General features: G+C 37.6%; 1 protein-coding gene across 1 annotated transcript in view; it reads left to right on the top strand.

Moving 5' to 3' along the window:
* ADAM32 (ADAM metallopeptidase domain 32) overlaps positions 1-15403 on the top strand; it is a gene marked incomplete at both ends in the record, with an annotated part of 184245 nt that overhangs the window by 32639 nt on the left and 136203 nt on the right. The window contains 3 exons of the mRNA XM_079726555.1: positions 11295-11363; positions 14539-14610; positions 15042-15208. Coding sequence (XP_079582681.1) covers positions 11295-11363; positions 14539-14610; positions 15042-15208 — 308 coding nt within the window. The remainder of the gene's footprint in view (positions 1-11294; positions 11364-14538; positions 14611-15041; positions 15209-15403) is intronic.

The raw sequence follows: 15403 nt of genomic DNA, 5'->3' as shown, positions 1-15403 counted from the left end.
AAAAATGCCATTGGTAGTTTGATAGGGATTGCACTGAATCTGTAGATTACTTTGGATAGTATAGTCATTTTCACAGTGTTGATTCTTCCAATCGAAGAACATGGTATATTTCTCCAGCTGTTTGTATCATCTTTAATTTCTTTCAACAGTCTCTTATAGTTTTCTGCATACAGGTCTTTTGTCTCCTTAGGTAGGTTTATTCCTAGATATTTTATTATTTTTGTTGCAATGCTAAATGGTAATGTTTCCTTAATTTCTCTTTCAGATTTTTCATCACCAGTGTATAAGAATGCAAGAGAATTCTGTGCATTAATTTTGTATCCTGCTACATTACCAGATTCATTGATCAGCTCTTGTAGTTTTCTGGTAGCATCTTTAGGATTCTCTACGCATAGTATCATGTCATCGGCAAACAGTGACAGCTTTACTTCTTCTTTTCCAACTTGGATTCCTTTTATTTTGTTTTCTTCTCTGATTGCTGTGGCTAAAACTTTTAGAACTATGTTGAATAATAGTGGTGAGAGTGGGCAACCTTGTCTTGTTCCTGATCTTAGAGGAAATGGTTTCAGTTTTTCACCATTGAGAACGATGTTGGCTGTGGGTTTGTCATATATGGCTTTTATTATGTTGAGGTAAGTTCCCTCTATGCCTACCTTCTGGAGGGTTTTTATCATAAATGGGTGTTCAATTTCGTCGAAAGCTTTTTCTGCCTCCATTGAGATGATCATATGGTTTGACTTCTTCAATTTGTTAATATGGTTTATCACATTGATTGATTTGTGTATATTGAAGTATCCTTGCATTCCTGGGATAAACCCCACTTGATCATGGTGTATGATCCTTTTAATGTTCTGTTGGATTCTGTTTGCTAGTATTTTGTTGAGGATTTTTGCATCTATGTTCCTCAGTGATATTGGCCTGTAGTTTCCTTTCTTTGTGACATCTTTATCTCATTTTGGTATCAGGGTGATGGTGGCCTCGTAGAATGAGTTGGGGAGTGTTCCTCCCTCTGCTATATTTTGGAAGAGTTTGAGAAGGATAGGTGTTAGCTCTTCTCTAAATGTTTGATAGAATTCTCCTGTGAAGCCATCTGGTCCTGGGCTCTTGTTTGTTGGAAGATTTTTAATCACAGTTTCAATTTCAGTACTTGTGATTGGTCTGTTTATATTTTCTATTTCTTCCTGCTTCAGTCTCGGAAGGTTGTGCTTTTTAAATATTTGTCCATTTTTTCCAGGTTGTCCATTTTATTGGCATATAGTTGCTTGTAGTAATCTTCATGATCCTTCGTATTTCTGCAGTGTCAGTTTTTACCTCTCCTTTTTCATTTCTAGTTCTATTGATTTGAGTCTTTCCCTTTTTTTCTTGATGAGTCTGGCTGATGGTTTATCAATTTTGTTTATCTTCTCAAAGAACCAGCTTTTAGTTTTATTGATCTTTGGTATCGTTTCCATCATTTCTTTTTCATTTATTTCTGATCTGATCTTTATGATTTCTTTCTTTCTGCTAACTTTGGGGTTTTTTGGTCTTCTTTCTCTAAATGCTTTGCATGTAAGGTTAAGTTGTTTATTTGAGATGTTTCTTGTTTGTTGAGGTAGGATTTATTGCTATAAACTTCCATCTTAGAACCGCTTTTGCTGCATTCCATAGGTTTTAGGTCATCGTGTCTTCATTGTCGTTTGTTTCTAGGTATTTTTTGATTTCCTCTTTGATTTCTTCAGTGATCTCTTGGTTATTAGTAGTGTATTGTTTAGCCTCCATCTGTTTGTATTTTTTACAGATTTTCCCCTGTAATTGATATCTCATCTTATAGCATTGTGGTTGGAAAAGATAGTTGATATGATTTCAATTTTCTTAAATTTCCCAGAGCTTGATTTGTGACCCAAGATATGATCTATCCTGCAAAATGTTCCATGAGCACTTGATAAGAAAGTGTATTCTGTTGCTTTTGGGTAGAATGTCCTATAAATATCAATTAAGTCCATCTTGTTTAATGTATCATTTAAAGCTTGTGTTTCCTTACTTATTTTCATTTTGGATGATCTGTCCATTGGTGAAAGTGGGGTGTTAAAGTACCATACGATGATTGTGTTACTGTCGATTTCCCCTTTTATGGCTGTTAGCATTTGCCTTATGTATTGAGGTGCTCCTATGCTGGGTGCATAAATATTGACAATTGTTATATCTTCTTGTACTGATCCCTTGATCATTATGTAGTGTCCTTCTTTGTCTCTTCTAATAGTCTTTATTTTAAAGTCTATTTTGTGTGGTATAAGAATTGCTATTCCAGCTTCCTTTTGATTTCCATTTGCCTGGAATATCTTTTTCCATGCCCTCACTTTCAGTCTGTATGTGTCCCTAGGTCTGAAGTGGGCCTCTTGTAGAGAGCATATGTACGGGTCTTGTTTTTGTATCTGTTCAGCCAATCTATGTCTTTTGGTTAGAGCATTTAATCCATTTACATTTAAGGTAGTTATTGATATGTATGTTTCTATTACTATTTTCTTAATTGTTTTGGGATTGTTATTGAAGGTCTTTTCCTTCTCTTGTGTTTCCTGCCTAGAGAAGTTCCTTTAGCATTTGTTGTAAAGCTGGTTTGGTGGTGCGAATTCTCTTAGCTTTTGCTTGTCTGTAAAGGTTTTAATTTGTCCCTCGAATCTGAATGAGATCCTTTCTGGGTAGAGTAATCTTGGTTATAGGTTTTTCCCTTTCATCACTTTAAATATGTCCTGCCACTCCCTTGTGCCTTGCAGCGTTTCTGCTGAAAGATCAGCTGTTAACCTTATGGGGATTCCCTTGTATGTTATTTGTTGTTTTTCCCTTGCTGCTTTTAATATTTTTTCTTTGTATTTAATTTTTGGTAGTTTGATTAATATGTGTCTTGGTGTTTTTCTCCTTGGATTTATCCTGTACAGGACTCTGTGCTTCTTGGACTTGATTGCCTATTTCCTTTCCCACGTTAGGGAATTTTTCCACTATAATCTCTTCAAATATTTTCTCAGACCCTTTCTTTTTCTCTTTTTCTTCTGTGACCCCTATAAGTTGAATGTTGGTATGTTTAATGTTGTCCCAGAAGTCTCTGAGACTGTCCTCAATTCTTTTCATTGTTTTTTCTTTGTTCTGCTCTCCGGTAGTTATTTCCACTATTTTATCTTCCAGGTCACTTATCCATTCTTCTGCCTCAGTTACTCTGCTATTTATTCCTTCCAGAGAATTTTTAGTTTCATTTATTGTGGTGTTCATCATTGTTTGTTTGCTCTTTAGTTCTTCTAAGTCCTTGTTAAAGATTTCTTGTATTTTCTCCATTCTGTTTCCAAGATTTTGGATCATCTTTCCTATCATTACTCTGAATTCTTTTTCAGGTAGACTGCTTATTTCCTCTTCATATGTTTGGTGTTGTGGGTTTTTACCTTGCTCCTTCATCTGCTGTATGTTTCTCTGCCTTCTCATTTTGCTTAACTTACTGTTTTTGGGGTCTCCTTTTTGCAGGCTGCAGGTTCATAGTTCCTGTTGTTTTTGGTGTCTGCCCCCAGTGGTTAAGGTTGGTTCAGTGGGTTGTATAGGCTTCCTGGTGGAGGGGACTAGTGCCTGTATTCTGATGGATGAGGCTGGATCTTTTCTTTCTGGACAGGTCTGTGTCCAGTGGTGTGTTTTGGCATGTCTGTGACCTTATTATGATTTTAGGCAGCCTCTCTGCTAATGGATGGGGTTGTGTTCCTGTCTTGCTAGTTGTTTGGCATAGGGAGTCCAGCACTGTAGCTTGCTGGTCATTGAGTGGAGCTGGGTCTTAGCGTTGTGATGGAGATCTCTGGGGTAGCTTTCACTCTTTGATATTATGTGGAGCTGGGAGGTCTCTTGTGGACCAGTGTCCTGAATTTGGCTCTCCCACCTCAGAGGCACAGGCCTGACCCCTGGCCGGAGCACCAAGACCCTGTCAGTCACATGGCTCAGAAGATAAGGGAAAAAAAATAAAAATAAAATAAAATAAAGTTTTTAAAATAAAAAATAGAAAATAATTATTAACAATAAAAAAATTAAAAAGTAATAAAAAAGAAGGAAAGAAAGAAAGAAGAGAGCAAGCAAACCAAAAAACAAATCCACCAATGATAACAAGCACTAAAAACTATACTAAAAAAAACAAAACAAAAGAAAAAAATGGACAGACAGAACCCTAGGACAAATGGTAAAAGCAAATCTATACAGACAAAATCACACAAAGAAGCATACACATACACACTCATAAAAAGGGAAAGAGGAAAAAAATACATATCGTTGCTCCCAAAGTCCACCGCCTCAATTTTGCGATGATTTGTTTTCTATTCAGGTATTGCACAGATGCAGCGTACATCAAGTTGATTGTGGAGATTTAATCCACTGCTCCTTAGGCTGCTGGGAGAGATTTCCCTTTCTCTTGTTTGTTCTCACAGCTCCTGGGGTTCAGCTTTGGATTTGGCCCTGCCTCTGTGTGTAGGTTACCTGAGGGTGTCTATTCTTTGCTCAGAAAGGATGGGGTTAAAGTAGCAGCTGATTAGGGGGCTCTGGCTCACTCAGGTGGGGGGGTGGGGAGAGAGGGGTACAGAATGCAGGGCGAGGCTGCAGCAGCAGAGTCCAACGTGACGTTGCACCAGCCTGAGGTACGCTGTGTGTTCTCCCAGGAAAGTTGTCCCTGGATCACGGGACCCTGGCAGTGGCATGCTGCACAGGCTCCCAGGAGGGGAGGTGTGGATAGTGACCTGTGCTTGCACACAGGATTCTTGGTGGCTGCAGTAGCAGCCTTAGCCTTTCATGCCTGTCTCTGGTGTCCACGCTGCTCGCCGCAGCTCATGCCCATCTCTGGAACTTGTTTAGGTGTTGCTCTGAATCCCCTCTCCTTGCGCACCCCAAAACAATTGTCTCTTGCCTCCTAGGCAGGTCCAGACTTTTTCTCGGACTCCCTCCCGGCTAGCTGTGGCACACTATCCCCCTTCAGGCTGTGTTCACGCAGCAACCCCAGCCCTCTCCCTGGGATCTGAACTCTGAAGCCGGAGCCTCAGCTCCCTGCCCCCACCCACCCCAGCAGGTGAGCAGACAAGCCTCTCGGGCTGGTGAGTGCCAGTCGGTACCGATCCTCTGTGCAGGAATCTCTCTGCTTTGCCCTCTGCACCCCTTTTGCTGTGCTCTCCTCCGTGACTCCGAAGCTTTCCCCCTCCGCCACCCGCAGTCTCTGCCCGCGAAGGGGCTTCTAGTGTGTGGAAACTTTTCCAACTTCACAGCTCCCTCCCACTGGTGCAGGTCCCATCCCTATTCTTTTGTCTCTGTTTATTCTTTTTTCTTTTACCCTATCCAGGTATGTGGGGAGTTTCTTGCCTTTTGGGGGGTTTGAGGTCTTCTGCCAGCGTTCAGTAGGTGTTCTGTAGGAGTTGTTCCACGTGAAGATGTATTTCTGATGTATTTGTGGGGAGGAAGGTGATCTCCACGTCTTACTCTTCCGCCATCTTGAAGGTCTCCTAATTAACTTTTGACATTTAAATTATAATGTGTTTTGGTGTGGGTCTCTTTGCGTTCTTATTTGAAAGATTCTGGGCTTCCTGGGGCTGAATGTCTGTTTCCTTACACGTTAGGGAAGTTTTCAGCCATTGTGTTTTCAAACAAAATTTCTGCCCCATTCTCTTCTCCTTCTGGGACTTCTGTAAATGCAGATGTTTGTTAGTTTGTTGTTGTTCCATAACCCCTTATGCTATCTTTCCTATTTCTTTCCTATTTTAAATTCTTTTTTTCTTTTTGTTTCTCTGATAGGGTGGGTTCCACCACATTGTCTTTGAGTTGACTGATTTTTTTTCTTCTGCTTCATCTACTCCAACATTGAACCTCTCTAGTGTATTTTTCAGTTGTTATTATATTGTTCAGTTCTCTGACTTCTCTTTGGTACTTTCTTATATTTTCTCTTTCTGTGTTGACATTCTCCTCACTGTGTTCATTCACTCTTCTCTCCAGTTCAGTGAGCATCTTTATGACCATTACTTTAAACTCTTTATCAGGTAAATTACATGTCTCCATTTCATTAAGTTTTTTTTATGAAGTTTTATCTTTTTCTTCCAGTTGGAACGTATTCCTCTGTTTCTTCATTTTGGTTGACTTTCTGTGTTGGTTTTTATATGGTAGATGGAACATCTCTCAAAGATGACAAAGCTTTGTGCTTATCCAAGTAGCATATTATATTTTTAATAGCTCCCAGTAGTTGAGAATGTGGCAAGACGTGCCAGTGTCCTGAAGGGGAGGTTCTTAGTACTTAGATTCTAGCTGTTTGGAAACCAGATCTTCAGGCAGCAGCTTTTAAAAGTAGGCAAATATATATAGTCCTGTGGGATTGTAAGTGTATGCCCTGCTCTCCAGGGTATCCAGCATTGTCCCCACCATAGCAGTCACAAAAACTGAGGCTCCAGATGAATGTATAAACTCTTTCCTGGGAGCTGTTGGAGAACTGAAGCAAGGCAGAGGGAGTGTACCAAGATGGTGTCCATAGACTACATTCCTTGAGGGAAGCTCTGTAGTTCACTGGATGTGTGCTAAACCTGAAGCCTTCCACTGAGGTTGAAGCTCCAGAACAAGCAAAGTGACCTCCCTCACAGAAAGATTGCAGAGTACCTCAGTCTGTTTTCTCGACTGTGCTGTGCAACTGGCAGCTTGCCAAGAACCATCTCTTCAATTGCTACAGTCCTGTGGGTCTCAGAAATGCAAGTCCCCTAGCCACCAGAGCCAGGCATTGAAGGAGCATTCCCTAGGTGGTAGCTGCAAAAGCTGGGGCACTAGTTTTAAAAACTAGGGCATCAATTGCATGTAAAATTCCCTTGCAGGAGAAACTGGATCTCTGGAGGGTAGCAGAGGGAGTTCTTGAAGATAGCACTCACCCTCTGAGGCGTCTGGAAATCATGACACTTAGCCCATAGATGAGTGTTTAATTAGAAGTCTGCCTCTCAGGCTGCAGCCATGATGATTAGCTAATAGGCCTCGGTAACAGAAAGACTGAGGTCTTGGGTCTTTTGCCTCTTGCTGGCTGGGGCCTGGTAGCTGTTTAAGAACTTTTTCTCTGTTAGCTACTGTCCTATGGGACCCACAAGTATAAGCCCCACTGGCTGCCAGAGCCAGGTGATGTAGAGGTATTCCTGGGTAGGTGCCACAAAAATTGGAGTGCCTAACAGGGGTATGAGCTCCTTTATGATTATTACAATCCCATGGGATTAGGAATGCAAGCTCCTTTGGCTTCCAGAGTCAGGCAGTCAAGTAATGTCCCCAGGGAGTCAACTGCAAAGATCGGTGCACTGGATGCATGTAAAAACTCTCTTCTGGGAGATACAGTGCTCTGGAGTATGGAAAAGGGAAAGCACGAAGATGGTACCTGCAAGTCTTCATCACTGGATGTGTGTGCTAATTAGATGCCTGCCTCTCAGGCTGACACCTTAATATAAGCAAGGGAATTTCCTTTACTTTAAGTCTGGGCATGACTAGCTCCCTCTGAGCTGGGCCCTACAGAAGGTAAGTCCAAGTGCCTGGGCCCTTGGTGACCTGGTTCCCAGACTGACACAATCTTGTGAGTCTGGGGACTCAAGCCCCATTGGTTTCCAAAGTTCCATGTTTTGGGGCTTGTCTCTCAGGTGCAGGTCCTAAAAGTTGTGGTGCCCAGTGTGAGGTTCAAACCCTTCACTCCTCAGACAGAAGCTCTAGGTTTAGAATTTTCTCCAGGTTGTGGGTCATAGCACTGAGGGTGGCATTTACGGTAAGAATGTGTCTTAGTGCATCCTACCTGATTCACTATGCTTTTCTTCTCATTTGCCTGATGTATAGTTACCACTCAGCCAGACTTTAGGTTTTTTAAAAGAGGAAATTGTTCTGTATGTAGCTGTAGACTCAGTAGGTCTTTGGGAGGAGTTGATTTCAGGATCTTCATATTTTGCCATCTTGAACTGGAACTCACATTAAATTTTTCCAAGAAAACATGAAATAATAACTCTCACCAGAGAGGTAAATATATAGCAAAGGGAGTGGATTAATCAGTTACAAAGCTACTATGAAGGTTAAAAGATGAAAGTAGTAAAAATAATAATAACTATGGTTACAATAATTAGTTAAGGGATACACAAGATAAAAAGAGATAAAATATGACATAAAAAACATAAAATGTAGCAGGGAGTAAAAATGTTGAGTTTTTTCAAAAAACTTAAGTTGTTGTCAACTTACAATAGACATATATAAGTTGTTATTTGTAAGCTTCATGGCTTACAAATAGCAAATACCTATAGTAGATACACAAATAATAAAAATAAAGTAATATATTACTAAAGAAAGTCATCAAACCACAAAAGAAGAGAGCAAGAGAAGAAGAAACAAACAGCCAGTAAACAATTAATAAAATGGCAATAATTACTTTAAATTTTATTTGAGTTCTCTCATTTCTCTACCTATCAGTAATTACTTTAAATGTAAATTGACTGAGTTCTCCAATCAAAAGACATAGAGTGGCTATATGGATTAAGAAAACAAGACCCCAGGGCTTCCCTGGTGGTGCAGTGGTTGAGAGTCTGCCTGCCGATGCAGGGGACATGGGTTCGTGCCCTGGTCCAGGAAGATCCCACATGTCACAGAGCGGCTAGGCCCATGAGCCATGGCCACTGAGCCTGCGCGTCCAGAGCCTGTGCTCCGCAACAGGAGAGACCACAACAGTGAGAGGCCCGCATACCGCAAAAAAAAAAAAAAAAAAAAAGACCCATCTATATGCTGCCTACAAGAGACTTTTGATGTAAGGACACACAGAGACTGAGAATGAAGTGATGGAAAAAGATTTCCAAGTTAATGGAAACCAAAAGAAAGCTGGAGTAGCTATAATTATATCAGACAAAATAGGTATAAAAAAAAAGATTGTAATAAGAGACAAGGATGGGTGTTACATAATGATATAGGGGTCAATTTAACAAGAAGATATAACATTTGTAAGTATTTATGTACCCAACATAGGATAACCTAAATATATAAAGCAAATATTAACTGACCTAAAAGGAGAAACAGACAGCAATATAATAATAAGAATTTTAATATCCCACTTACATCAATGGATAGATCATCCAGACAGAAAATCAATAAGGAAACATCGGCCTTAAATCGCACATTGGAATGATGGACTTAACAGATATATACAGAATACTCCATGTAAAAGCAACAGAATACACATTCTTCTGAAGTTCACATGGAACATTTTCCACGAGAGATCATGTTAGGCCACAAAACAGTCTTAATAAATTTAAGAGGATTGATAACATATGAAGCATCTTTATTGACCACAATGGTATGAAACTGGAAATTATTTACATGAAGAAATCTGAATAATTCACAGATATGTGGAGTTTAATCAGTATGCTACTGAACAACAAATGGGCCAAAGAAAAATCAAAGGAGAAATTTAAAAAAATACCTTGAGACAAAAGAAAATGGAAATAGCATATACCAAAAATTTGTGGGATGTAGCGAAAGCAGTTCTGCAATGGAAGTTCTTAGCGATAAATGGCCTACCTCAAGAAACAAGAAAAGTCACTAATAACCTAACTTTATACCTCAAGGAACTAGAAAAAGAACAAATGAAACCCAGGATTAGTAGAAGGGAGGACATAACAAATGTAGGGCAGAAATAAATGAAACAGATTTCAAAAGGACAACAGAGAAGGTCAGTGAAGCTGAGAGCTGGTTCTTTGAAAAGATAAAATTGACAAACCTTTAGCTAGACTCACCAAGAGAAAAAGAGAAATCATAAAATAAAAAATGAAAGAGATGTTACAAATGATCCCACAGAAATATAGACTACTAGGAAGAATTATATGTTAACAAATTAGGCAACCTGGGGAGGGGAAAACTTGGGAGTTTGGGATTAACATATATATACAACAATATATGAAATAGATAACCAACAAGAACCTACTATATAGCACAGGGAACTATACTCAATATTTTGTAATAACCTATAAGGGAAAAGAATCTGGAAAAGAATACATATATATGTTATATATATTAAATATATATATATGATATATATATATATATATATGAATCACTTTGCTGTACACCTAAAAGTAACACAACATTGTCAATCAACTATACTTCAATTTAAAACAATTAGGCAACCCAGAAGAAATGGATAAAATTCTAGAAACACTTAACCTACCAAGACTGAATTATGGTGAAATAGATAATCTGAATAGACCAATTACTGGTAAGGGGATTTAATCAGTAGTCAAAAATATGCTAACAAACAGAAGTCCAAGACCAGACTTATACAGTTCACTGGTGAATTGTACCAAACATTTAAAGAATAATTAATACCAATCCTCAAACTCCTTTTCCAAAGAATAGATGAAGGGGGAACACTTCCAAATTCATTTTACAAGGCCAGCATACCCTGATACCAAACCCCAGACAAAGATACCACAAAAAAAAAAAGAAAAGAAAAGCCAATATCCCTGATGAACATAGATGTAAAAATCTTTAAAAAGGTAATAGCAAACCAAATTCAACATTAAAAGAAAAAAAAACATTAAAAGGATCATACACTATGCTGAAGTGGGGTTTATTGCAAGGATGAAAAAATGGTTCAACATCAGCAAATCAATTAATGTGATATACCACATTAACAAAATGAAGGATAAAAATCATGATCATCTAAATAGATGCAGAAAAAGCATTTGAAAAAATTCAACATCCATGTATAATAAAAACTCTCAACCAAGTGGATGTAGAGGGAACATACTTCAACATAATAAAGACCATATATGACATGCCAACAGCTAACATTATACTCAGTGGTGAAAAGCTGAAAGCATTTCCTCTAAGATCAGGAACATGTCAAGGATGCCTACTTTCGCCACTTTTATTCAACATAGAATTGGAAGTTCTCACCACAGTAATTGGGGAAGAAAACGAAATGACATGCATTCACATTGGAAAGGAAGAAGTAAAACTGTCAGTATTTGCAGATGACATGATATTATATATAGAACACCCTAACTACTCCATAAAAAACTGTTATGGAGTACACACACACACACACACACACAAGAAAAAAAAATGGTAACTATGTGAGAGTGGATGTTAATTAGCTTGATTGTGGCAGTTATTTCACATTGTATATGTATATCAAAACATTAAGTCTTATAGCTTAAGTATATATATATATTTCACCTATGACTCAGTAAAGGTGGAAAAATATTTTAAAAGTTCAGAATAAACAATTTGTGAAAGTTTTTAAGTTTTTAAATACTGCTATTCTTTTTTTCTAGCCAGAATCAGCTGTTCCAGATTTAATTCCTCTTTATCTAGAAATGAATATTGTGGTGGACAAAGCTTTGGTATGTATTTTGCTTTTTCCTTGTTTTTGAATATTTGATATGAATGTATGATTATCCCTAACTAGAAAGGAACTTAAAGATTCCAATCTTCTTACTTCCATGTCGCTCCCAGAGAACAGTGAAGATGTCTTCTATTTGAAGAATCAAATATTCAAAATTACATTAGTTCTATCAGAAATGTTTTATTTGAAATCTTTACATAACAAACCTGCATAACAAAATGATTTTTTTTTGTTTGCTGGTACTTCACATATTTAGGGCCTCTCTCAATCCACAAAAAATTTTAATGGTGATTTTTTTTAAGTGAAATTCTCTAAGCTTTAATTCTTGTTTTAGGGTACTTGAAGAGCAGCATGTAGTCTAGAGAATCTTTTGCCCTATAAGATATTTATTGGCACAGCAATGATGATAGTATAACTATTTATGATAACTGCTTACGTTAAAATGTCAAGATTTTTCTTAGTGGTTTTTAATGGTGCAACTGTTTGAGTCTATTGACTCAAGTCTGATTGAGTCTAGTCTAAAGGCATCTCTAGATTCCTTATTCCCATAAACAATTTGAGGATCTCTGAACTTCAGACCCTTGAGGTGATAACTCAGTTTGTACTCAATTGGGTGTGGTTTTATTTCTCCTATATTTCAAAGATTTCAGAAAACAGGGATAAAATATACTTTCCAGGTTTTGTTTTGAAGATAAGTATTTGATTGTCACATCTATGGAATACTACAGAGAATGTGAATTTCCCTTTCTATTCATAGGATTGTAGAGCTTGTCAGGAAGCCAGAGTTGAGGGTCAGAGACAGGAGAGATTTGGAGAAGGATATTAAAATACTTGACTTTTTAGAGTATTAGGGAAAAGGGCAAAGGGAACATTTAAGAGAAAGTTGAGATATTTCTAGTAAAGATGACTAAATTTCCAGGGAATATTTTGGTTTATGAAAATTATTTTGTTTCAGGATTACGTTACAAATTTTGAGAGTTGTTTTAAAAGCTTCTTGTCCAAATTGCCAGGTTTGTCAGCCATATAATGCTCATTAAACATCTCTTTTTTATGTTCTTACAAATATTTATGTTTATGTATTCTTTAATAAAACAAACATTGAGCCAGTATGACATCTGTGTTACTAGATATTGGGCATATAAAGAAGAATAGTGATGTCTTCAATCACTTCACAAATTTTAAATCCACAGTTGTAGCCTAGTGAATTCAGTGCCAGATTGAGGGAAGTTTATGGTACTATGAAAACACAGTGCATTAATAGAGAAAGACATGGAGACACACAGCTGTAACCTGAGGTATTGTAAGAGCATGTAAGTAGGTGTTTTAACATGTAGGTTTTATTATTATTCAGGTATGCTGATGCCAACAGATCAGGAGATGATTACTATTGGAAAGTTAGTTTGTTATTCACAGTTCCCAGGAGGAAAGGGCATACCACATCATGCCACATGGAGAAGCATCAGAGTAGGTCAGGAGACAGAGGGAGCAATAGGAAATCATGGCAGGAGGCTTTATTGTGATTTCTGTGGGAAGGAACAGCAAAACAGGTTTAGCATTGGCTAACTTGAAAAATTGCAGTGGGTTCTGGAGAATAGAGGTTGTTTCACATTTTTTTGGTACCTTGCCCTTGGATGATTAGGGCAGGGGAATTGGAGTGTGAGAACCTGGTAAAGGAGATGGTTGGAGGCTGGGTTCTGGTTTGGTTGGTTTGGGTAATGGGGTGAGGATGGGGCCAGGGAAGACTCATTGAGAAACTTTTCTTTGCAAGGGTGCATAAATATGAGAGATTGTTCTTTTCAGATAATTGCAAGAAGTTTAGTATAATTAATATACAGTGTTGAAGAAGGGAAAGGGAAAGAGATGAATTGAAGAATTGACATGATATTTGGATTTTATCCTAAAGGTGACAGAGAGTCAATGAAAGATTTTAAGCAGGGTAATGATGTGTTCATATTTACATTTAGAATCATTTCTGCAATAGCATAGGGACAGGAATGCTGGTGTAAAAATTGGAGTAAGATAAAGCATTTAAGAGACTATTCCAGTAATCAAGGTGAAGTTTTACAAATTAATAGTGTTAGGAATAGACAGGAAAGGACGATTTTAAATGTTACTAATGAGGGTGAGTTAGAAGAACTTGTAAATTGATTTGATTTATTCATTCATTTAATATATTAAGCATCACCTAGATGCCAGTTACTGTTCTATTTATTGAGGATAGAGCAGTGAACAAAACAGAAAAAGTTTTGCTGTCACAGAACATATAGTATAATGAATGTGGGAGGTCATAAATGATAATAGCATTCACTAAAGAAGTGGAAATCTAAGTGGGAGCATATTTTTGAGGGAGGATAATGAGTGTAGTTTTGGATATGTTTAACTTGAGGGTCCTGTGTAATATCCAAGGGATAATGTACTTTAGAGAGTTTTTTTATAGATAAGGAATTTAACATTGACACATTCTTCAGAGCTAATTCAGATTTCAGCCATTATATATACACTCATTTGTGTGTGTGTGGTTTTGGGTGGTAGTATCACGTATGTAGCCGTTCATAACTACCACCACCACGACCAATACACTGAACAGTACCATCACAAGACTCTGTGTTATCCCTTTGGAGTCACACACATCTCTCCCCACTTCCTTACTTCTTGACCTCTGGTAATCACTCATCTATTCTCCATCTGTGATTTCAGGAATATTGCATAAATGTTATCATATAGTATGTATCCTTTTGAGATTTGTTTATATTTAGCATAATTTTCATGAGGTTTACCCAGGCTGTTTCTTATATCAACAGTTCAGTTACTTTTTATTACTGAATCGTATTCCATGTTATGAATGTACCACAGTTTGTTTAACCTTTTAACCACTGGAGGACATAGGAGTTGTTTCCACTCATGTATGGGTTTTTCTGAGCATCAGTTTTTACTTCTTTAGGATAAATGCCCAGGAGTGCAATTTCTAGGTCCGTTATTTGTTTTTCAGAGTGGCTATACCTACTAGCATGTGTGAGTGATCCAACTTATATTCCTATTTTAATTGTTACTGTCTTATTTTGAAGTGTTCTAACCCCAAAGCAGCCTCAACCTGAGAGAGTAGATGGAGAGTAAATCTCAAACATATTACATAACAAATGATATTTAAATTTTAAATTAATTCTGTTTTTCAGTATGATTACCTGGGCTCTGATAGCATGATAATAACAAATAAAGTCATCGAAATTATTGGCCTTGTAAATTCAGTAAGTATTTTCCTTTTCATACTAGTTAGGAAGATGCATACTAGTTTTGAAATTATAATTTGCATTGACTTGACATGGCATTTCTTTTTTAAAAAAATTTATTTTATTTATTTTTTTACTTTTGGCTGCATTGGGTCTTTGTTGCTGTGCGCGGGCTTTCTCTAGTTGTGGTGAGTGGGGGCTACTCTTCGCTGTGGTGCGCAGGCTTCTCATTGCAGTGGCTTCTCTTGTTGCGGAGCACGGGCTCTAGGTGCACAGGCTTCAGTAGTTGTGGCGCATGGACTGAGTTGCTCCGCAGCTGATGGGGCATTTCTGAATAAAGTTATCCATATAAATTGAGGGTGGATTTGTCAAAACATTGAATTAATTTCTTGGTTATTATAAAAAACCAAAAATTAATTTTTTCATGTATTTATCTCTTCTGTTTTTAGATGTTTGCCCCATTTAAAATTACTGTTGTGCTGTCATCTTTGGAATTGTGGTCAGATAAAAATAAGATCTCTACTGTTGGTGAGGCACATGAATTATTGTATACATTTTTAGAATGGAAAAAGTCTTATCTTACCCTGAGACCTCATGATATTGCATATCTGTTCATGTAAGTATAATGTTTCAGTCTTCTTAGAAATCAAAGATTGTGATATTGATGTAGCTTAAATTAGGGAATTGTTGTTCATTTCTGACTGTTCATACTTTGATTATCATGCACTGTCATTCAGACTTCATGCTCTCTTTCTGGTTGTCAGACAATAAAAGAAGATTGCTAAAATTTATTTCTGTGCTTATCAACATT

The sequence above is a fragment of the Hyperoodon ampullatus genome (assembly GCF_949752795.1).
Source record: "Hyperoodon ampullatus genome assembly, chromosome: 20".
NCBI classification, from domain to species: Eukaryota; Metazoa; Chordata; class Mammalia; order Artiodactyla; family Ziphiidae; genus Hyperoodon; species Hyperoodon ampullatus.
The sequence above is the reverse complement of the archived record's forward strand: the minus strand, read 5'-3'. Positions and strand labels throughout refer to the sequence as shown.